Source organism: Stigmatopora argus, chromosome 7 (genome assembly GCF_051989625.1).
Source record: "Stigmatopora argus isolate UIUO_Sarg chromosome 7, RoL_Sarg_1.0, whole genome shotgun sequence".
Classification (NCBI taxonomy): domain Eukaryota; kingdom Metazoa; phylum Chordata; class Actinopteri; order Syngnathiformes; family Syngnathidae; genus Stigmatopora; species Stigmatopora argus.
In genome coordinates this window covers 14,385,147-14,409,544 of record NC_135393.1, presented here as the reverse complement: position 1 = coordinate 14,409,544, position 24,398 = coordinate 14,385,147, and the positions used below count along the sequence as shown (strand labels likewise).

The 24,398-nt window shown below is 38.2% G+C and overlaps 1 protein-coding gene across 6 annotated transcripts in view; it reads right to left on the bottom strand.

The window, feature by feature from the left end:
• The window catches only part of cacna1ab (calcium channel, voltage-dependent, P/Q type, alpha 1A subunit, b), a 78,075-nt gene that overhangs the window by 11,955 nt on the left and 41,722 nt on the right, over positions 1–24,398 (bottom strand). For 5 of the 6 annotated variants that reach the window (XM_077604819.1, XM_077604818.1, XM_077604821.1 and 2 more), the window contains 16 exons: positions 20,196–20,295; positions 19,901–20,061; positions 19,690–19,827; positions 18,884–19,085; positions 18,653–18,817; positions 17,166–17,276; positions 16,846–16,929; positions 14,326–14,442; positions 14,193–14,258; positions 14,012–14,109; positions 13,794–13,944; positions 12,847–12,974; positions 12,093–12,189; positions 4,071–4,176; positions 2,719–2,826; positions 626–729 (listed from right to left, as the gene is read on the bottom strand). In XM_077604819.1, coding sequence (XP_077460945.1) covers positions 626–729; positions 2,719–2,826; positions 4,071–4,176; positions 12,093–12,189; positions 12,847–12,974; positions 13,794–13,944; positions 14,012–14,109; positions 14,193–14,258; positions 14,326–14,442; positions 16,846–16,929; positions 17,166–17,276; positions 18,653–18,817; positions 18,884–19,085; positions 19,690–19,827; positions 19,901–20,061; positions 20,196–20,295 — 1,936 coding nt within the window. Of the gene's footprint in view, positions 1–625; positions 730–2,718; positions 2,827–4,070; positions 4,177–10,330; positions 10,428–12,092; positions 12,190–12,846; positions 12,975–13,793; positions 13,945–14,011; positions 14,110–14,192; positions 14,259–14,325; positions 14,443–16,845; positions 16,930–17,165; positions 17,277–18,652; positions 18,818–18,883; positions 19,086–19,689; positions 19,828–19,900; positions 20,062–20,195; positions 20,296–24,398 lie in introns of all 6 variants that reach the window. The other variant, XM_077604817.1, reaches the window with a different exon arrangement.

Here is a 24,398-nt window from a genome sequence, read left to right as displayed (position 1 = left end):
AACTGTTGCAAGAGTAAGATGTGTTGTTATAACTCTCCGGTTGGGCTGTAATTTGTACAATGACAATAAAGCAATCAATTCCAAATCAATAAATGCAGCATATATGTATGTATGAGAATAGGTGTATTCGAGTGAGGGATTTATAGGTAAAGGAATTTGAAATAAGGTTTAAATTTATGTAACACTCTTGGTTGGGATTTGGGTCGTCAAGGTAAAAGATTCCAAAACCCAGAGTTAAAAGTTGGAATCAGAATATTTAGATTAGTTAGAAAATAAGGCTCATGTTTAGGGTCAGTGTTATCATTTTTGGGTATTCGCAGAATTTTAGTTAGATCAGTTTTTGGAATAGGGATCCAAAGCAACTGCTTTGTGACACTATTTGCAAATCATTATCATGATACCGCATCGTGCCTTTGTTTTGTGAGTCCCACCCCTTTTGCCATCAGCTATCAGCTAACGGCCCAAAGCTTCAACATGTACATGCCTCTCAAGCTTTAGCTACAAAATGCCAGACATTAAGGAATTCTGCATTTCATCGATAATTTGGAGGAAAAAGAAAATAGAAGTCGTTCCATGGGCTCGCCCTGGAAACCTCGGCAGGAACTATGGTTGAGATGCGCTCTACCTGTTCCTCCCGCATGTCTTGAAGCTTTTTGCTCTTGCTTTGTCGGTAGTATTCCATGATCATCATGGCAGCGTAGATTTTGCCCACCGTCAAGTCTGTGGCTGCTGAGAAAATGACAAGTTACCCTGGAAGATTAGACCCGAGTGGTATGGGACCCTGCGCTGTGGGAGGTTCGGGGTAAGGGTGGGATTTGGGGGATGAGACACATGTCACAAGTTCACCAAGAATGTTGCACCAGAAAATGGGAACAATTCTGTTTCATTGTCTTTAACAGCAAATATGATTGTGACTAAAACAGACAAGAAATGTGAAGTGATCGTCTGTTTTTACTGGATGATAAATGAAAACTAAATATACGCGTATTCAGGATTGTTTTCCGGAAATAATGTTTAGGTTTATTGTTAAGACCAGGCAAAAAAGAAGTGATCTCATCATCTGGTGTGCAACATCCGGATACATTTATACAACACAGTACACTTGTCAAAAAAGCTTTTGGTCTTTTCACAGGCAGATGTTATTATTGATTTTTTTTTCATACTCCAATAAACTGTCACTATCCATCCCAATATCTAAATGATCATGCTCCAGACAGGATAACGTAGCCACCTCACTGCCAAACATAAATTTTGTTCAAAAATTGTAGATTTGGAACCAGGTCAGGTTGATAGGACGACATATATAATCAGGAAAATGTTCATCTTGACTTTCACAGCGGCGTGGCAACGAAACCTGAAGCACCAAAGTGATATGCAATAAGATCACATGTTTATATACTACTATATTGTATTTTCCATGCAATCATTCAAGAAAGCATTCTTCTAGAAACATGCCAGGTCAGTCTACATTTACTCATTATTCATGCTAATCCTTTCCTATCCAACAACCTCAATTCTACACTATTTTCATGTGTTGACATTTCTTCCTGTAGTGAAAAGACTCCTATAGAGAATCTTCTATAGTTGACACCCCCTGATGGCAGGATAGAATACAAATGTATGTATAGGTACTATATGTACACAAGTGAATACAATTTAAGTGTATAGTGTATTGTGATAATGTATACGCCAACCGTGTAGTACACCTGTATCTGTCATTTAGGCGATTTCCAAAGTAGTTTTGCAGTTTCAAACAAGTCAAAAATGCTTAGCAATAAACGGTAGCTTCACAAATCTATTTTAGACACAGGCTTCCTATTAAAAGTCATCTCGATGGAGTCACTTGTGGTTATTCAACAAGAACTGGAATTGGCCTCAAAAGGCTGCTACAAACCAAATTGGCTGATTTTTTAATTAGTTGTAGAAACGGATCCTTTAGACCACAGGTGTCAAAGTGGCAGCCCGGGGGCCAAATCTGGCCCGCCAGGTCATTTTGTGCGTCCCGAGAAAGTAAATCACGAGTGCCGACTTTCTGTTTTAGGATGAAATTAAAATGAAGAGTATAGATGTATATTAAATTTCCTGATTTTCCCCCTTTTAAATCAATAATTATAATTTTTTAATCATTTTTTTCTGTGTTTTTAGTTCAAAAATCATTTTGTAAAATCTAAAAATATACAAAAAAGCTAAAATAAACATTGTTTTAGATCTATAAAAAACTGAATATTCAGGGCTTTTAATCCAGTTCTTTTAATCAATTTATAAAAAAAAATCCAAATATTATATCGAAATGGTCCGGCCCACATAAAATCGAGTTGACGTTAATGCGGCCCGCGAACCAACCCGAGTCTGACACCCTTGCTCTAGACTTTTTTGTGCGTCCTCTTATGATAGGCATCACCTGATTTCATATTGCAGAATGGCACAAAGGTCTGACTTTTAAACGCCGGCTTTTTAATGGAGCGCTACTAACTGGCAACATTCCACTACTATAGTTAATTTCTTGTTGATTGTTGCTCATGTTAACCTATTAAAAATATGAATGTTTGCCTGTAATGTTCTTGTATTTTATTGTTTAACATATTTAGCCTGATCAGGGGATGCAAAGCAGTGACTGACTGGTAAAAAGCTTTACTCTTGGTGAGTTTGGTGATCAGACATACAAATACTACTAACACTATTAGCAAGAAACAAATTGGTACTTTCCTTGCAACTTACCCTTGTGAGGCGTGACCAGCAGGTCTAATGTCTTCTGCGACAGGTTGGGCCAAATGGCCATCATCTCCTTACGTAGCTCGGCATCCATTTGCTGCTTGTCTGCACCGCCTGAGAGGGTTCCATTGATAATATGTGCATTCAAGAAAAAACATTTGCTTTAAAAATAAAGAAGAATAGTGCAGAAGGAAAGTGTGAAAGCATCACAGAGACAAACTTTCACACAAAACAACAATAACTTCGATAGGTTGGATTTAGACTACCACGCTTTCCCCCCCAGGGTTCATGGCCAAATTCAAGTGCTTTTCAAGGACTTTCAAGGCCAACGTTGCAGTTTTCCAGTACCTTTTAAACATGATCTCAAATTCAAGTGCTTTTCAAGGACTTTCAAGACCCACGTTGCAGTTTTCTAGTACCTTTAAAACCGAAAATCTTTTTTTTTTTTTTTTTTTTTAAAGGTCAAGGGGTAATATTGGGAACCTTGAAACGGATCAGGAAATTTACATGTAAAATACGACTCAACTTACAAAAAAAAATTCAAGATGTAAAATCCCTTCTGGAACAAATTATTTTCACAAGTAGAGGTTCCACTGCATATTATTTTTTCCTTTCCATTGTGCATTCTTTGGCTGGTGCGAATTATGGTCCAAGAGACACAAAGATTAAAATGTATTTTTCCTAAGAAAGTCATATTATTCTCAAAACTCAAAAGAAATAAAGCTTTTTTAAAATTTTCGGATTGAGTAACTGAGTTTTTTTAAGTCAGTAAGAAAGTTAGCCATAAAAAACCCCAGTAACGTTGATAATAACAACCTGCAGTATGCGTGACCGGACGTTTCGTCGACGGACACTTTGTCACCGGACACTTCGTCGCCGGACAGTTCGTCGACCGGACATTTCGTCGCCGGCATTTCGTCGCTGGACATTTTGTTGACGGACAATTCGTAAGGTTAGTGGTTAGAATTAGGGTTAGGGGATAGTGGTTAAGGTTAGTGGTTAGGATTAGGGTCAGGGGATAGTGGTTAAGGTTAGGGTTAACCTAACCTCAACCTTGCGAACGATTGTTTTGTTGCATAAATAATGATTATCAACCAGGTAATCTCTCTCTCTCATAATTATAATCGAGAGAGTTTTTACTTCAGATTTTTTAAAGGGACTTTGACATTAAAATAAAAGGCAATAAATAAAACGAAAATTGTCCGTCGACGAAATGTTCGGCGACGAAGCGTTCGTTCGACGAACCATCCGGGGACGAACTGTCCGTCGACGAAATGTCCGGGTACCGCAGTGTGAATCCAGAAAACGGTCATCGGCTATGAGCAAAGAACATAATGAGCAAGACTTTGTGTTCGTACCCTTGGCAATCTTGATATCCAGGGCTGTCCTGATAAGCGCCATGAGTGTGGAGTTGAAGTGGACCGTGTTGTCGTCGGCCACGGGCAGGTCCATACGAAGCAGCCTCTGTGGAGAGTCAGTCGGCAAGGAAAGCGTAAGAATGCAAACGCATCCTCGCTGCTCCACAGCTGCGCCCGAACCTCCGTGGAGGGACGGGGGCGGTAAGGGGCTCGAGGGGGGGTTGCGGTTGAGAGAGCTCCGTAGACAACAACCCAAGAGAGGTGGGATTGGTACGATTGTGCCAATTGGATTTGGAGTCTGCTTAAATGTCACTGGTGGATGCGCTGGCAAATGCGACAGCGTTTAGCGGGTGCTAGAACGTTGACTCAGTGGGCCACTTGCGTCTCCTGATGTGTCAGTGATACTCGACAAAAGAAAGACCAGCAATGCGCTGGGAACGTTTTGTGTGTGTCTGTGTGCATTTTCTTATTTATTCTTAAATATGAAATAATCATACAAATAAGGATGAGGAATAAAGCATTATTTTTTTTCTGTTTCTAAGAAGTCCTATCAAAAATTTGATTATAAAAAAGTTATTATATTTAGATTGTTTTCCCCTGAGTCTTTTTTTTAGAGAAAATACTCTGTTAAGAATATGATTTTTAGAATATGAGAATTGATTTCTAGGAAAGAATTAAACGAAATTGCTGAATTTTTAGAATTTGAAAATATTAATTATGAAAGAAACAAACAAAATAAGTAGTAATAAGGAAAAAAAATGTCAGAGAAGTCGTTATTCCATTCTGAGAAAAATAAAAATCAAGGCAAAGTATGGAAATGAAGAATCCTTTTAAATTCAAAACCTTCCCCATCTCTAAAAAGTCATATTTTCCATCTATTCTCCAGAACGAGGTCAAATTTCCAGATGAAACAATCTACATTTCTCTGGGTAAGATTAAAAAAAAAGTGATATTAGGGAATCAAAGTCATATTTTTCAAGGGAGTCGTAGAAGGGCTTCTTCCCGCCAGAGCCCAGAACCACCAGGAGGAGCAATCGAGGGCCCAAACTGGCCTCCGACCCAACCTGTGCCCATGTTCCCGAAATGTGTGAATGCGCTGGCACATTCACACATCTATGCTGTGCCACACCAAGAGAGTATGTATACAATATATGTAACAAAGGTACACTTACACACAATAATTTGCACAGACCTCAATTAAGTTAAAGCTTAATTGCAGTCCCCCCCAAAAAAACAAACCAAAAAAAACGGTATCACTGGTGCTTTTCGTCAGGAGACGGCTTCTTCTTTTTTTAAGTAACATTGGCGTGATCTATAGAGCTCCCCCTACCAGCCAGGAGGTTCCCTGCATATATCAGATAAATCCGATGGAGGACCCATTGGATAGAACCACACAAAGCCAGCCAGGAGGGCGGCTTGCGAGTGGTTGCTATCGAGACCGGTGGGCGTCCATCGGGTTTACCTCCGAACATGAGCGTTGGGCACGCACGGCGGCAAGCACAGATGACGGTTGGTTTTGTGGGCATTCTCCAGGCAGGTGGCGGCGAGCATCGGCCAACATCAAGCGTGCATGCAACATCCCCCTGGTGGACCACCCAAAAATCGCATGCAACGCCCCTTTTTAAACCACTGTGCTGTTAGACCCGCCTCCCACTACCCAAATATCACAGACAGTACAAGCAGCCGAGCATCCGTGCAAAGAGAGTATCCTCAATCTGGAAATGATTGATCCTACTCCAATTGAATGAGTGTTTTGTTAATAAGTCCAATTTTCTTTTTTTCTCCCCCTAGTTGCAACTGGACGGTAAGTCAAGATCTCTCTCAATGCTATACGGGTGCAGTGTCTGAAAATAGGGGGTGTCAGAGTAGGAAATAAAAGGATTAGTATTGTGGTAAACCCATAAAAGAAGACGACAAAAAGAAAAGAAAAATTATAGACATGGTTTGATGTTCTTTGTGTTTTTCATTTACGCAATCCAAGGACATTTTTTGTTGCATTGTCGTGGCAATCGATACGCAGTATAAGGAGTTTTAGTGAAAATTGTGTTTAAAATTCTGGTAAAATTAGTTTATTAAAGATTCATATTTCTGATCTTCTGTGAGTTATATTGCATCTTACAGAAGAAAAATAGCCATTTTTGAGAATGAATCCATTGTGGTTTTTGATTAAAATGTATTTCTCTCTACTTTTTCTGTTAAGTTGTCATAATTTAGAATAGTACTATTATTAAAAAAAGTTGTAATAATGTGAGAATACAGTAGAATAATAATTTTAAATATTGCTTGAAAATGAGTTTACATTTTATTTTTCTAAAAATTGTTTGTTTTTGCGTACAAAATGATGAATATTGTTCTTTTAAAAAAAAAACGGTTAAAGACTCAAAATTCTAGTTAAGTCATAATATGAGAATATAGTATTTTTTAATTATAAATGTTTTTTAATGCCAGAGTCATATTAGAATTTATTTCAAATAGAGATACATATGTATTTTTTATAGAAAAAGGCATAAACAAAACTAGTTTTTTCCTCCCTCAAAAATATGAGAATAAATTACTTTTTAAAAAGTTTTAGTCTATTGAGAAAAACACTTTGTTATATACTACATTCATTTTTTTTACATTACATGTACAAAAATTGCCTGGATAAAAATCTATATTCATCCAAGAAAACTGTTGCAGTTTTTACAATTCGATTGAAATAATATGGATTTTTACAGGAATATTTTTCCATTTATTATTTTGAGGTATTTTGCCATTTAGAAAAAGGAGATATATAATACAATAGTAAAATTGTTTTTTAAGCAGAGGTATCTATTTTTTTAAATAATACGAGAGTAAAACCACAAAAGATAGCGTTCAAGTGGTGGTCCTGAAAGGCAGGGGGAGGGGGTCATGAGATGCGATCAAAGGTTTAAACAATAAAGGGGACGAAGGATGAGGATGACGAAGAGCATTGTGACAATACGGAAAGTCGACAAAGAAAGTCTGCATGTCCGTGTGCTTGTGTTTGGTGGAGTTGTGTGTGGAAAGAGAGGAGGACTTAAAAAAGGACGGAACAAGACGAGACTTGACGACACTGAAGTAAGAAGTCAAACTGAGAAGCCAGCAAACGCTTTCTGACAATTCTGATATCCTCTCGACTACAGTAGTGAACTTCAAACAAAAAACGCTCCACAAGACCCGAACGCTGGCCTTTTGCCGACTTAGTGGACGTCAAAGGGAAAGAGGAGAAGTGGGAAGAAGGGGATGGATGAACGGAGTGCTCAGATGGATCACAGGAGAAAAAAGAACCAAGTCAGAAGACAGAAGAAGACACGAAACAGAAAGATGCTGATGGAATTACCTCATCCCGATTCAACCGGTTTTCAAGGCTATGTATTATCTACATCTTGCATATTTAAGAACAGCAGAAATAGAAGGTTTACACAACTGTTCCTTTAAAGCTTAAACCGTTAGTGAAGGCGTGTCCAACTGCCCAGTTTTTATTGATCCGAGGGCTAATTCTGAAAATATCATTGAATATGGCCTGCACAAGAAGCTTGAGTGAAGCCTACATATTTGTATTTCTCAGCTTGAAGACCAGATGGAGCCATTCAATTAAATAGTGTTATTCGTGAAAACTATTTAGTTGAAGTTCAATCATTTCATGACATACATTTCATAAAAAGCCTACAAGAAGATCTGAGTTTAATTTGGGGTTAGATTTACAATGGAGGTGTGCGCTAACTCCCATTTAAAATGAGTTAAATATAATCAGTTAATATTGAATATAGTTGTTGTTTATGAGGGGGCGTGGACACGTTTGAAACAGCTGTTTAGTTTGACATTTTTCCTAATATTTTTTTATGACCGTTTCTATGCCAGGATATCGAGATGTATGCAAAATTGGTTAGTAGTAAAAAACAAACAAATAATTGACTATAGCTGAGAAAACATCAATTAGACATTATATTGTAGCCAACCACAAAAAAATTGAGTTGTCAGTTATGTCGCTGGAAAATTGAGATGCCAAGAAATACCAAAAGAAAAAGAAAAAAAATGAACAACAAGACAAAAAGAGAGCAGAAAAGCTTCTTCTTAAATGACAGTAAATGGACACACTGAGGGATCCTAATCACAAACTCTCAACTTGCCTCAGGTTTGTTTGAAAAGATAAAACAACTCAAACCAGAACATCTTACGCCATGTATCATCTGTGTGTACGTGTGTGCATTTGCATGTTAGCGCCATCCACAGGAACCAGAGAGCCAGAGTGCCGCAGCCGGGGGGCCCTTTGCCGCTCCTTCTGTACCCGCATCGTCAGCAGAGCGTCGTTGCCGTGAAAAGTTAAAAATCACGCTTGTCAATAAACTGTGTTGCGGGTCGGTGCGTGTAGTTCTTGTACTAGCGTATGCGGAGGTGTGTTTGCGTCCGTGCAGGTTGCAGCTGGACAGGCAAAGTTCCCTTTCTCTGTTCCCTCGCTCCTGTGGCCTGACGATAGGCTGGCAGGTGACACTTAAAAAAACATACAGAGCCCCAGATATGACATTGGGACGGACACCATTTAATTATGGCCGTGAATATTGTATAACGTGTGCATGAAATACTAATGTGTGGCCCTGGATGATTGATAATGGTCACTCAAAAAACAAAACAAATGGATACATTCCTGGACAGTTGGTTAAGCAAATGAAGCAGACCTTCTCTTAAAGTGCTTTAAGGTAAATGACCTCCGGTTTCTTGAAAAACTGCGAGTTTTGCTTTTGCAGATGTCTAGCTTTTTTATTGGAAGGACTTGAAACTGAGAAATCAACGGTCTTTGTACATGTTGTACATGTTTTGTGGCCACAAATGGTCATTCGGTACCATATACAGTACTCCCTCGAATATCGTGGTTAATTTCGACCAGATATGGCCACAATAAACGAAAAACCGAAGTACGATCACCCCCATTATTACTACCACAATACATGTTTTTGCACTTATAAAGAAATAGTATGCAATTATAATGATCAAAAAGTGTATTTTTAACGAATATTATAGCTGTAAGCATATCAAAAGAATGTAATGTATTAATATCTAAATATAATGTATATATATGTGAAAATTTAAATACTTTAAATACTGTAGTCACAGTGAAATTCGTTCCTCTCTGCTTGATATAAATTAAAAAAACAGGTTAATGGGAATTTTAGTCCAAGTCCTTTGTCTTCTCGTGGCCATTTCTGGTCTACATTATCCGCGATATTCGAGGGATTAATATAGGATGTATATGCCGTGAAGGGTGTGCAGAAAATGCTCAATTATGGCTAAGGTGTAAATAGCATTTGATCAGAGATAAACTAGGTTTACTGTAATTGCTAGCTGAAGTTCATGCATGCACAAGCATTTCTTTAAGGCCTATTTTTTATTAGGGAATTGAAAAATAAGTAAGAAAATGATCAACTAATTTGAAATGGTAGTGTTAATATAGGCACTTTCAAGTATTTTGATGAGGGGACTAAGTTACTTTTTCGCTGTTTAGAGTAGTATTAGCCAGGAATTGAAAATGAGTAAGATTTGTGTGTATTCACATTTTCAAAAATGATACAATTTATCGTGAATTATTCTATTCACCCCAAGCGAATTTAAAAATAACGTGCTATATTTAAACCCAAACCCTTAGTAATTGTGGAAAATATGCAGATGATATGTTAATTTCATCAGCAATGGTATTTAGTTAGCATCAAGTATGGGCATTTTTCCTTCTTGGTAATCCACATGTTATATTGGTACCAGATATGCAATCACAAAGTGTACTTACATGATTGACAGCATTTAATCGTGGCTAAAAAGTATGTTCTCAACCTTAAACAAAGCGTTTCTACAAAAGGTGCCTTCACTTTGCTTACCCTGCTGCCCAAGGAATGGTATTAATATGATGAATTTCTATTTTGTCCACACATTTGACCAAACTCATGGGCACAATTTGGTATTTTGCGGGCGCAAATCAGCATTTTGTGCGCACGTTAACGATATTCTGGCCAGAATTAAAAAAACTTCCCCTCCATGTCACGTCTAGGGCTCTGTATAAAAGTAAAAAAAAAAAAAAATCCATTGAGTCCACCGTTACACGTCACTGCAACCACAGAAGCTGGGGCCGGCGCCCTCCGGTCCCACGCCAACAGAGGACAGCGCGCACCACCACCACAACCACCACTAACCACAGAGGGAGGACAGGAAGTGAAAGGACATAATTTGAAGGGAGAGGGGGGAAGGGTAAGGGGATGGGGCGAGTCTACCTTATAGGCGACCCGGGCGGGACACCTCTTCCCAAGGCCTAGCGGCGGACACATGTGTCTTAGCATCTGATACATGTCTGTGTAAGTGATCCGGCCGCTACACGCACACACATGATACAATCACCCCGACAGACAAGAACAAACGATGCCAGGGGGGGTGGAAATAAAAAAAGATGAAGGGATTGACAAATAGGTGAGGAATAACCCAAAACAAAAGGACACAAGGGAAGGAAAGAGGGAAACAAATACACACAAAGGTTATTGCTGTTGTTTGTCACCGTGGTGATGGGCGTGTGGTTGGTTACTGTGGTGATATGCTGAAAGGAGGTAGAGGATGAGAGGAGAAATATTGGAAGGAAAGGGGACCGGACGTTGTGTTTTTGGGCTCTTTTTCATGGTTTGGATAGAAGTGAATCGCACCGCATCCACACGCGGGACACTCAGAAATAAAAACACACACGCGTTCCCTGTTAATAGTGACACAAGTGGTACTCAAGTTCATTTTCTTTGGAATATTTAGTTCTGCTACTTGCTCTTTGTTAGCGTGCAATTCTAACAGTGACTTATTAAGTACTGTAGACCAGGCCGTATGGTAGTATTACACCAATATGTACTTGCAGTTGTGCGAGTAATAGAGTATGTTGCATCATATATGCAAAGTTCAGACAATAATACAGATTATGCAAAATACAGTATAGTAGAACTGTGTATGTAGTATGTAGCCGTAGAACATACAGCAGTAGTAAAATGGGCACAAATGCATTTTAAAATAAAAGCAGGTGTCTGTGTATATATATATATATATATATAAATATGTCTCACTTTGATTAAAGCTTACTCTTTTTAATGGGAGACATTTATTTATGTTTACATTTGAGACACCAAAAGTTTTGGATTCGGACAAGTGCTTTATTAGAATTAAACTTTTTGAGAATTTTAATAAATTGTCAGCATCTATTTCTATTAACGTGATTGTCAATTTGTTGACAACCATTTATTCAAAATATAATTTCCATTTTGGTGTGTAGAAATATAAAAATAGTAAAATGTGAATATGAAAAGCAGAATGTAAGGCGGATGTATTGTGTACATATTAATGCAAATACGGTATGGTAAGGAATTCCTAGTACTAATAATAGTGCGCTTACTTGTATGTATATACTGTACATATGGAAATAACAACACACACAAAAATGAATGAAAACATATTGTAACTGAATTTTTGTTCCAGTTGTTTTTGTTTAGTTTTATCGTTAATCTAGCACTTCCAACATAGAGCAAGTAACAGACTCGAAGTAGGGGCTTATACGACTATCATCCCGCCCTTTTTGTGTGCGTCTCTGTATTAACCAACCAAAATGGATGACAGATGCAAGTGACCCCTGCCCCCCGCCCCTAAACGTTTCCTGCCCAGGCAAAAAATCAGACAGCAAGCAGAAATGAAAGAAAATCAATGCCATTTTAAACGTATTACAACTATTAAAACATCACCCCCTGACCCGACAACAGCGACTGCAGTGCACCACCGCATGCTTGTGTGTGTGTGTCGACAAGTGATCCCCCCCACAGCCCCTCACCCCTGAAAACCCCCAAGTTGATAGAGAGATGATTTCAAAGCAACAAGTGAGTGACAAAGAAAATAATCCATCATTCATTCCAGTCTAATTAAAAAAATAATAATAATAAAAAAAGGCGAGCAGGTTGCGTTTCTTAAGTTGCTTTTATGGGGAGGGGGCGAGGGGGTGGGAGGTGCAGTCCAAACCTTGCAGGCCACCCTATGCGGGCATTTCTTGCCAAGGCCCAGGGGAGGGGAGATAACTCGCAATAAACTGTACATATCCTTATAATGTATGCGCCCGCTGCAAGAAAGATACAAGGGAGGGAGGTTAGGAGCACGTTACACTGCTCACACCACAAGAGAAAAGAGTCAAGAAGAAGAAAGAGCATTCATTGACACCCTGAAAGAGGGATGAAAGATGCTTTCCTCTCACACACACACAAGAGGAAGAGGGCAGAGGAGGAGGGGGGACATTTTTTTTCCAAGTAAAAAAGAAAACGTGTAACAAAAAGACACCCTGTAAAGTGTCAGGGTGGAATTTTTTTTTTTTTACATTCAGGAAACAATGCAGAGTGGTGCTAAAAGCTACCTACTCACTGAATGACTTACCTGTGGCTTTCATTCCGCACGAGTACAGTACATGCTTTAGTTTTGGATCTATTTTTTGGCTTTAAATATACATTATAGTGCAGAAACCCATGATCGAACCACACAGATGGGGGTTCAGGATAAGGGTTTTCATCTGTCTGTGTGGTAATAAGTTCCTGAAAATTGAATACTAGCACAGTACTTGAGTTCTTAATTGTGGAGCCCGTCCGCATTGGTTATTTAGGACCATCAACACTCAGCAATAGCAAGAAATGTTTTGCTCTGCAGTATCTATGTGCTTCAATGTGTTTGTTTCATATGTGGAATTGTTTGGCTAAGTGGTGGATGGGGTGTAGGCTGCTCCACTCACCAGGCAGCAGGGTCGTACTCAGCCCAAATCCTTACGTACTCATCCAAGTGGTGCGGTCCAAGAATGGACGAGTCCCTGGTCAGGTACTCAAAGTTGTCCATGATGACAGCCACGAAAAGATTGAGCATCTGCAGACACATTCATGATTGCCATATCATGAACATCTATCCTAATTTGATGCTGATGATTGTGACTCTGCCATTGTACGGAACCAAATGCTGGACTGACACATTCTTAGAGTCGATCTTCCCCTAAATCAGGGGTGTCAGACTCGGGTTGGTTCGCGGGCCGCGTTAACGTCAACTCGATTTCATGTGGGGCGGACCATTTCAGATATAATATTTAGATTTTTTTAATAAATGGATTAAAAGAACTAGATTAAAAGCCCTGAATATTTTTTTATAGATCTAAAACAATGTTTATTTCAGCTTTTTTATATATTTTTAGATTTTACAAAATTATTTTTGAACTAAAAACACAGAAAAAATGGATTCAAAAATTACATTTATTGATTTAAAATGGGGAAAATCAGGAATTTTAATATACATCTATACTCTTCATTTTAATTTGATCCTAAAACAGAAAGTCGGCACTCATGATTTACTTTCCCAGGCCACACAAAATGATGCGGCGAGTCAGATTTGGCCCCCGGGCCGCCACTTTGACACAGGTGCCCTAAATAAAGCTTGTTTCCTAAAACTGTCAATTATTTTAAAAGGTTTTTCAGTCATGTACCCTTGAAAATCCCCTTATTGTCAATACTGCTAATAACTTCAATGAAAGGCATTCCTTTGAAAATTACACTATGGGGTAAAAATAGGATGTGTGGGAGTATTACATGTACGACAGGGGTGCTCAATATGTAGTACCAGTGAATTGCCAAGGTAGTGTTGTATTATTGCAAAGTTTGAACAGTCCTGATGTAGGATTTCAGTTGCTGCACTCACCAGAAAGGAACACAGGAAGATGAAGGAGACAAAGTAGGTGTAGGCAAAGGTGCTGCCACATTCGGGTTCGGTGTTGCCTGAGGCCGGGTCACACTCTTTGCCTCCCAGACACGACAGCATGATGTCATGCCAGGCCTCGCCAGTGGCGCTCCTGCATGTTCACACGTCAATTAATATTGCCATTAAATAAATTGCCGGTCCGCCAGTTATTGGCGCACCTGAAAAGCAGCATGAGGGCCATGACGAAAGTTCGGAAGTTGTTGTGGTGGTCGATAGCGCTGTCGCCCTCTTGCTCCAGTGACAAGTTGCCAAACAACTACACAAACACACATGACAAACGGCATGTAGAAACGACTAGTTCTTGTCTATATTACGGCATAAAGAATTGCGTCTCCTCACCTGCATGCCAATGATGGCGTAGATGAAGAAGAGCATGGCGATGAGCAAGCACACGTACGGCAAAGCCTGCCAAAAAGGTGGACACGCGTCGGTCGAAACGGGGAAAGTCCTCGTAAATTGTTCCGGCGCTTACCTTGAAGGACTGGACGAAGGTCCACAGCAGGATGCGAATGGTCTCGCCCTGGCGCAGGAGCTTTATGAGGCGAGCGGCGCGGAATAGGCGCAGGAAGCTCAAGTTGATGAAATTGTTCTAGGAGGAGAAGAGGCTTGGTCAAGGCACAAGCATGTTTAACATTGGGCAAACTTAAAAGGGGAGAGCGGAGATGGCCAGAAACGGGGCGGGGGGCCGGGGGGAAGAGAATCAGAGGGAAGCCAAAATGGTTAAAAAGAGAAGAGAGGAGTCATCATCCAATCTGGTAAAGCAGATTTTTTGGGGGGTTTTGTAAATGCACTGATCTAGGAAGTACAAGCAGGCCACATACTAAGATGGAGGCGAGCAGATAGGAAGGACAGAAGTCCAGCTAATCACAGACACGCAAACATGCGCACATTAACCACACATGCAAGAGCGCAAAGTAAATCAGGGGCGGGGTCATCTGGATTTTGAATTGTCATTAAAAAATCCAGCCTTTTATTGGTTGACATCGTGAATTAAACAATATTTAAATTACGAAAAACATTGGTCATTGCAAACAATTGTTTATTCCAATAATAGAATACATTTTTTTATTAAGCTGTTAAAAATGAATTGACAAAATACTTAATAAAACGAGTGGGTTAATTGTATAGAAATGTTTGTATTCTAATGCTAAAATAATAATCATTCTATTACATGATTTGAATATAAAATGATGACTATAAATTGTGTCAATGGTAATAGAATTGTTTGATCCAAAAGCTGATTGATAGCATATACATGAGAATCCTGCTCACAGACAAACTTTTGATTTTTTTCTTTCATACTGTCAGTATGTGCTCGCAATTGTTCAAGGAATATGATTATTACAAGAATAGAATGTAGTAATCGGGTATTTGGCAAAGGGCAGAGGTGGAAGACGAATAGCAGCAAGCAGCATTTCAACAGACCTTCAAAAAAGCCACGTGCATGATTCTGAATTCAAGCATTCCAAAAGATGCTTACTGTTAACCATCCTAATCAAAGCCTCTTTATACAATAAGCATTATTCATTTACAAAAGCAAATACCATGACTATATAATGCTATAATATTGATATTATTTAAAAAAAGTATCAGTAATCTAGTTAAAACCCCAACAAAATCAATTTATTTAAAATAAGATAATAGTCATATTTAACATTTATTATCTTGACTTGTATGGCATTGAAGTTATTTTCATAAAGATACCTTCATTGACTAAGGAAATAAATAAATATCATTTGCGGATTTCAGATTTTTACATTTTTAACCGCACGACAAGTTCATTAAAGGATTGTGTTCTGTATTACAAATTTAATTCCAACATATTTTTTGTTTATGATAGAGATCTAGCCTTCTATTTATTGGCAATTACATCTGGTACATCGTACAAGCTGATTTACAAAAAAACACTACATTAAAAGGCTGATTTAACAGTTCTATTATGATTATATTAATTTGTAACTATTCTGTCATTTCATTCAGGGATTGCATGCACAAGGTTCAAATGTCCGGGGTAGGAGGAGGAAGGTTTTATTTGGGTGATTTGCTTAGGTGCGGCTCTTTGGAAGCACAATCAATGAAGATGCAGAGGAAACTTGGAGAGATAAATTACAAACCAACCAGATTCTACATGTGCGGTGATGTCGAGGAATGAATGAAAGGAAGGAAGTTGGGGTGAAATATATATTTATACAGATTGATAGATAGATATATATTTATATTGCATGGTTGGGGCATGAGCACATTACATCATAGAATCATGGTCACCAGCAACATGAATGGAGGACAAAACAATGAGGGATTTCATAGTGCATTTTTGGGGGAGGAGGGATTGGATGGATTATTGTTTTATCGGAGAAGATAAAGAAAGTGTGGAAAGACATGAAGAAGGAGAAGAAGAACAGCGAGTCATTATGAGGCTCGTAAACGTCACCGTGGCAACAAGTCGACATGTCAGCGAGCCCCTCTTTGGTTTCACACTAGCATTAATGTTAACAGTTTTTATCACAATTAGTTTCTATCACTACTATCACAACTAAATTATTGTATTAGAATTTTATTTTTTTTATATTCCGTTAATACCGTTGCGATTTTTTTTTCATAAATCATAAAATCTGACTTATGTATACCCACTTTTTTTTTTAGAAATGTAATTTTCTTTATCATTGTGACACAAAAAGATTCATCAACATATACTAAACATCTTAATATTCCAACTACTTTTATACCGGTAGAACCATCCCAAATTTTGCAATATTACAACTTGATAATTTGTCATTTAAATTAATTTATAGAATTTTCACTCACTACTAAAATGAACTAAAGATGCTGCTGAGCTAAAAGCTGCTAACGTTAGACACCAGAGAGGGACTCAACATAAGGACAGACATTATTCACATTGCTATAGAAAATTTACAGAGAACATTCACGTACAAAAACAGCACCAAAATTATTGTATGGCACGACTGACTTTCCGTAATTTATGCTCACTTACCCCTAATTCCGTCACCAAAATGTCAGTGATGCTGCCCAGCACAGAGACAAAGTCAAAAATGTTCCAGGCATCTCTGAAGTAATTCTGTTTTGGACAGAAAAAAAAGTTAGCAGTTGTGCAAGGACTCATGTTGCCATGGAAACAAGGGAAGGAGAATGGTGACAGTTGGCGTGCACTCTTTGGGGTCTGTCGGGGACATCGGGAACACGCTCCAGATCTGTCTACCCGAAATAAACCTGCCTCATGAATCAATGATGGGGACCTAGATGTGAACACACGTGTGTGTGTGTGTGTGTGTGTGTCTACGTGCGTGTGTTCACCAGAGGGCCAAAAGCGATGATCTTAAGGATCGACTCCATGAAGAAGAAAGTGGTGAAGACGATGTTGAGGTTCTTCAGTACATCGTCGTATGTCTCCGAAGCGCCGTCAAACTGCATAGAAAGTTCAGATTAGCACACATTTGTATCACAAAGTCAATTTAGGAAGAAGAAAACTCAGATTTTACATAAGAATGAAATTATATTCATATCTACGTACAAGTGCGTATGTATTAATAATTATTAGGTGCAGTAGTTAAATTCATCCCGTGAGCATTTTTTTTTAAATCAGGTATTTCCCAATAACTGCTGTCGCAACCTGACAAAATCTTTTCTAGTGTGTTTTATAAATAGAAAAACAACATTCAAGTACAGTGCTGCTCCTTTTAGTGTACTCGCATTAGCCACAGGGAGTCAGTATAATACAGACAAACAAGTAGGAGTCACAAATACTAAAAGAATACTTGGGCGACAAAGCCTCTCCACTTTCAATCCAAAATCGACTGTTTTTATCGGTTTTTTTTTAGCTCTGCATTACAGATGACTTGGAATAAGACATGCATGCAATGTTGGTCTCTGTATTGTGCAATGGAAAAGCAGAGAATTATTGGTCTGGATGGTTTGCGTGTACCGGAAAAAATTGGCAGTGGCTCCTTAGCCGGTAACCGGTCAAATAGTCCCAGGGGCTATTTAGCCGGTAACCGGTCAAATAGCCTATATGGCCCCATATGGCTATTTAGCCGGTAAGAATTCTGTGTGGGGTAAATAGTAATAAACTACGGCTACGGAGCCACTGCCTAAATAATAGTCATTAAATCCCTATTCACCTAATGTTAAAATCTATCAATTGGCAATAACACTTCAAATTTCAATAAGATTGGTTGAATGGTTTAGAAAATCCCCTATTCACTCAATGTTAAATAATAGGTTACCGGCTAAATAGCCCCTGAGACTATTTGACCGGTTACCGGCTAAGGAGCCACTGCCAAAAAAATGACCCAAAGGCTAAAAAAATGTTCGCTTCTTTAAATGCTTTAAATAATGTCTAAAATTTCCGTGTGGACCGGAAAAATGAGCCCAAAGTTTCATATTTTGACCTTAAAAATGCAACTCCCAGTTAGAAAAATCGATTTTTTTGAAAAAGTGGGGCCCAAATTCAAATATAGAGAGCGGTAACATCCCAGTGCCGTACATTTGCATTTTTTTGTTCAAATCGGATGTACGGTGTTGTTTCCATTTTGTCCGATGTTTACGGACAAACACACTGACGCACAACAGTACTAATATGTGTAAATAACGCGCCTGTGTGAAATAAGATATGTGTCATTGAATTTGACGTTATCTGGAAGAGGCAATTAAACGCTCTTTTTTTGGGAGGACTATTTCCTGTCTGCCAGAGTTGAGTTCAATGCCACTTTACTAAAAAACACTCGGACTTGCATCACATTGTTCAGCATCACTACTTAGCAAAACTCTTTGGGCAAACTGACCTTCATCATGAGGACGATGGTGTTGAGTGCAATGAGGGCCATAATGCTGTACTCGAAGGGGGACGACACCACAAATTGCCACATGCGATACTGGAAGCTTAGTTTGTTCTTGGGCATGTGGCGCGTCAGGGGCTTGGCATTGATGGCAAAATCAATACAGGCTCTCTGGAAAAAGAACGTATGTGATATTTACCATGGCACAACGTCAACGTGCAGATTCTCCGTTCTCACCTCGTTCTTTTCTAAACTGTAGTCCTCCATCATCTTATCACCCTGTTCCTGGAAGGTGATGATGATAAGCGCCACGAAGATGTTGACGAAGAAAAAGGGAAATACAACAAAGTACACCACATAAAAGATTGACATCTCCATTCGGTAACCTGGGCTGGGGCCCTGGTTTTCATATGTGGAGTCCACTGAGGCTTTTAAAACCCTGCAGAAAAGAAGAAGCTTGGATTAAAAAATTCATTTGTGGAAGTTTGCCCCAAAAAGTCATTTGGTGTGGTATTCCTAGTACTAAAGATGGATTTTTTTAAAAATTGCTGATCACTTTTAAGTGCCTTGAGATACCAACTGAATTCATTCCATGACTACTAATTCAGAACACTCAAATCTCAAATCACTAAAATGTATTGAAATGCAATTATTCATTTCCAGGCCTCAACTCCCTAAAAAGTACTGTAAAAAAACCTTTGTTTTACTCAAGTTTATGCTGGCAAATTTAAAAAAATGTTTTTAATTGTTTTACAGCTATTTCTAATCTTAAACTCAACTCAAAAGCCAAGTTACTTAATCTAAAGGCACCACTACATTCTGATGAACTGCATTAAGTATTTCAATGCACCCTAACAAAAAAAATACTGCTTTCGACTTCCAATAACATACATTTTTTCTTGTATTGCACGTTTTATCCAATGTTACACAGATGCATTTTTAAGAATTTAGCTTAAGTAAGAAACATAAAGACTTACTATATTTCCAGCAAAATTTTTGCATGATTTTTTTTGTGTTTAGTGTGTGTGTGTGTGTACACTCACTGTGGCCACCCTTCTCCAGTGGAAACAGTGAAGAGGGTAAGCAGGGCCCACGCCACATTGTCGTAATGAAAATTGTACTTCTTCCACTCCCGCTTCTGAGCTTTAACCTCATCCTTTTCGTAAACCAAAAACTCGCCCCTGCCCGGGACACGACATCGACAAGAAAACATTAGCATGTTGCCGTGACACCCGAGACCAGAGTTTCACCAACCTGCAGTCGCGCTCAAACTCTTTAGACACATCCGTGCAATAAAAGAAGCGTCCCTTGAACAACTGAACGGCCACCACGGCAAAGATGAACATGAAGAGCATGTAAACGATCAAAATGTTCAAAACGTTCTTCAGTGAGTTCACCACGCAGTCAAACACGGCCTAGAAAGCGTAAACAGTGAAAAAGTCACGTCATTGGAGTGAATGGCACGGCACCATAACTGGACAACCATTCATTGCCTGTATTTTCGTTGTTGTCAAAAATGCCTGGACTTGCTCAGTGATGACAATGTTACCTTGAGCTTGGGGAGTCTTTTGATTGTCTTGAGAGGACGCAGAACGCGCAGCACTCGAAGGGACTTTATAGTACTGATGTCTTTGCCCTTACTGCTTCCCCTAGAGAGAAAAAGAACAACACAGTGAGCACTTACTGCCAAACAAAGACAATAAATAGACTGACACAGTAGTTCATCCTGATTACAAAATAATAACAGTCAGACATGAAACCACAGAAATCTTGAGGGATTTCATGGACATCGAGAAGCATCGTCATTGTCAACATCATCATCAACGTCATCAGGCATCTGCCGGTAGAGTGCCCAGGCAAACCTCTTTCTTTCTTTTTCACTTTTTCGAAAATTTAAATTAAAAAAGTTCTTCTAATGAGAGAACACATGGCTTCTGCTCACCGCCGTCGCCAGGACAACGGGAAACGGAGGCTATGCGGTTGCTCTTGGGTCATGTGATGCGTGTTCGGCATCGCATGACCTCGCCAACGTGGATGCAAAGCGAGACGTGAGAAGGTGACAGACGCGGAAATTTATTGGCATTTTTGTCAAGGTGAGTAAATAAAAAGAATGAAAACGATTCGCAATACTCTTCAATTGTACTTTTTAGGCCTACAGATAGCATTGACTAGCTTTGTTTAATAATGTTGGCCGTGTTTATTGATGCAGATCGTTACATAAGTTCCGTTTTTTAGTCTCGAATAAAGATGTATTGTAATTTCATCTCGCGCTTTCTCGTTACTGTATACGTATGCATATTTCGTCATCGATTGGTTAAGCAAAACAGAATGAAAATCAATCAAAAAGCAGAATGTGAACCCTTTCATGCGTAAATAATGATTTTTTTTTAAACCCGTAACAGGGAGCTCGTTAAATTCATTGGCTGACATTGATGTCCAATCCATATGAATGGGGAGACAAAATCAATGGCACTGAAACATAAGAATATACAGCCAGTTTTCCCTGTTTGGACGAGTTGGACTTCTGTTGCCATTTATGCCGTGCAATGAGTGAAATGCAAAAATAACAACTTTAAGGTTACCTGGGGCTGTGACTGTTTTTTTTATTCATTTGATCAATTTAATTATGGTTAACATTGTAATAATTTATTTTTGTTTATAGTTGCATTAAATATATATATATATATATATATATAATACATAAAAATACTAAAATAATAATAGATTTTAACAATATCTCATATTTGCAAATATTTAATTTTTTTAATGACCTAAATAGTGTATAATTCATTAATAATTGTAATAATGTATTTTTGTTCATAGTTGCATTAATATATATATATATAAAAAATATAAAAATACTAAAATAATAATTGATTTTAATAATATCTCATATTTGCAAATATTGAATTTTTTTAATGACCTAAATAGTCACTGGCCATAAAAAGGGGTTAAAGTGGTCTTAAGTGTTAGAAAAAAAACTAACACATTAAAAATTGAATAGTAGTGACCATATGAATATCAAAAATTCTTTAAAAAGTCAAAAATTGTTAGCATTTAAATAGATCTGCATGTGAACATAGTATCTTTTAAATAAATTAAAGGCCATCAAATCCAATCCAATCCAACTGTGGGAAACTTTGTAATAATGGTGAGCAAAATTGTTGTCCAAATAACCATTTTCCAATCATATCATCAAGAAAATGCTAATTTACACCTCTATAATCTGGATAGCGAGAAATTCCTGTTGCATTTTGCCAGTGAAGCGTGGGTATGCATCCCACTTTCATCAACAAAAAACTTCTGAAATGGCTGCTTGATAATAAACAAAAGAAACCCCCCAAAAACTTTTTGTACTGTTATTATCGACACCCTTTTGTCCTCTTTTCCAAGCTTTCCTGATAATGCAAATTCCACAACACAATCCATAAATGCAGCGTGATGGCGAGGATGAGGCGAAAGGACGGCCAGTAGAAGAACAAAGAAAGAAAGAGCGAGAAGCCAAAGTGATCCGGCTCCGTAGGAGGAACTAGAAGGAGGACGAGTACAACTTTACCGAGTGCTGCTCCTGTGGTGGCGGTTAGACGATGACAGAGGAAGAGAAGGATAGAAAACGGCACAAAGTGGAGGAGAGAAAGCCAAAAGGTTGAAAGAGACGGGGAGAAAAAGACATTTACATGGGAGACACACAATTAGAAGAAGGACAGCAAGAAGGAATGCGACTGGAGAGCGATGACTAAACGTGAAGCAAAGTCCACCTTGGGGGGATACTTAGATGAGAGTTTTCCTGATTATTATTATTATTATTTTGCCTTTTGTGCCAGAAAATCTGATTATTGGGAGGACCAAAAAGAGGTTGAGGATTTTGCTCCATGCTTGGTTCAGGATATCAGCATTATAAGTTATTGTGTACAGTTGCAGCAAGCAAACAAAACTGGCTTCTATGATCAAGAGGCATTCAATAGGTTATCATGATTTTTTTTTAAAAGTCCTATGAAAAATAGCCCAAATATGCTGTACATGTCAAATTAAAAATGACAGATTCAATGGGCGGAAAATAAGATAAAAATAACATGATATGAATACAAATAAGAGATTGTAAACTGAAAATGAGACGACCAAAAAACATGGAAGTAAATTAAAATCAAAACTAAAGAAAAATATAATTAAAATATAATTAAAAAAAACAAGAAACATTTTAAAAAAATGTAAAAGGATATAGGTATAAAATAAAATGAAACATGCACAAGATTAAAAGTAAAAATAAAATAGAATTGAAACAAATAGAATATAGATATGATAGGGAGAAGGTAATGAGATGAGAAATGATATTAAAATTTGAAACGAGGAAAATAACACACAAAGAAACTGAAAAAAATATCTCAACTCCAACACAGAATGAACCCTCAACCCTTTGCAATTAAAATGAGAATTCAAATGAAACAAAAACAGAATAAACAAAAAAATATTCCAAAATAATACATTCATCTAAAAACAAATATAATGAAATACAACTGAAGTAGTTCTATTTTTCATGACTGCAATTCACTTGTTAACAACCACTCAAATACGACTACTTTTTAAAAACACAACACAAACCTTTTTCCTTAAATACAGTGTGCATACATGAATAATACAATTCAATTCAGGCCAAAGAGGAAGCAGCAGTGTGTCCGCATGCGTTTGGACACATTCTTATCTTCTTCCAACATCATACGTAATCAATTAAAGCGGACGGGTGAGCCTGCCGCATAAATTGCCCTCATTAGATCGCCAATTGTCTTTGGAGATGCTATCAAGGGGCTCTGGACGTGCATGTCAGCAAGGGTAGTACGCTCATCACGCACACACACACTCAGCATGCAGTCCTGTTGTGAAAGTGTATCATTCAGCATTTGTGTGGGGGATGCAGAGGGTCTGCAAACTTCCCACTGCCAATGAAACCCGTTGCACGCTGACCATGCTGAAAACCTGCGTGCCTGTGTGTGTTTGTTGGGGTGTGTGCATGTGTGTGTGTGTCTGTGTGTGAGGAGGGTGGAGAAAGGAGGTGGAAAAGAAGATTAAAAGGGAAAGAAGGGAGGGTTTTTTGTCTTTATTCGTGTTGAAGGTCTCTTATGTCCTAATCATCTATAACAGGGGTGTCAGACTCGGGTTGGTTCGCGGGCCGCTTTAACGTCAACTTGATTTCACGTGGGCCAGACCATTTTAGATATAATATTTATTATAATATACTTATTTTTTATAAATGGATTAAAAGAACTGGATTAAAAGCCCTGAATATTCCGTTTTTTATAGGTCTAAAACAATGTTTATTTTAGCTTTTTAAAAAATATTTTTAGATTTTACAAAATGATTTTTGAAATAAAAACAGAAAAAATGGATTAAAAAATTACAATTATTGATTTAAAAGGGGGAAAATCAGGAAATTTAATATATATCTATACTCTTCATTTTAATTTGATCCTAAAACAGAAAGTCGACACTCAATTTACTTTCCCGGGCCACACAAAATGATGCTGCGGGCCAGATTTGGCCCCCGGGCCACCACTTTGACACGTGATCTATAGTATGTCGTAATGTAATGTAAGGTGCTGTAAAGTTTAACATTTATTGGGCGGTTCCTGCTAAAAGAAAACTAACATAACTGTGAGAAGATTCCTCATTCCATTTAAAAATGGTATCACACGTATTGTCGATTCAAAAATAAAATCTTACATTTGACAAACACAATTATGAAACTAAAAGGAATACT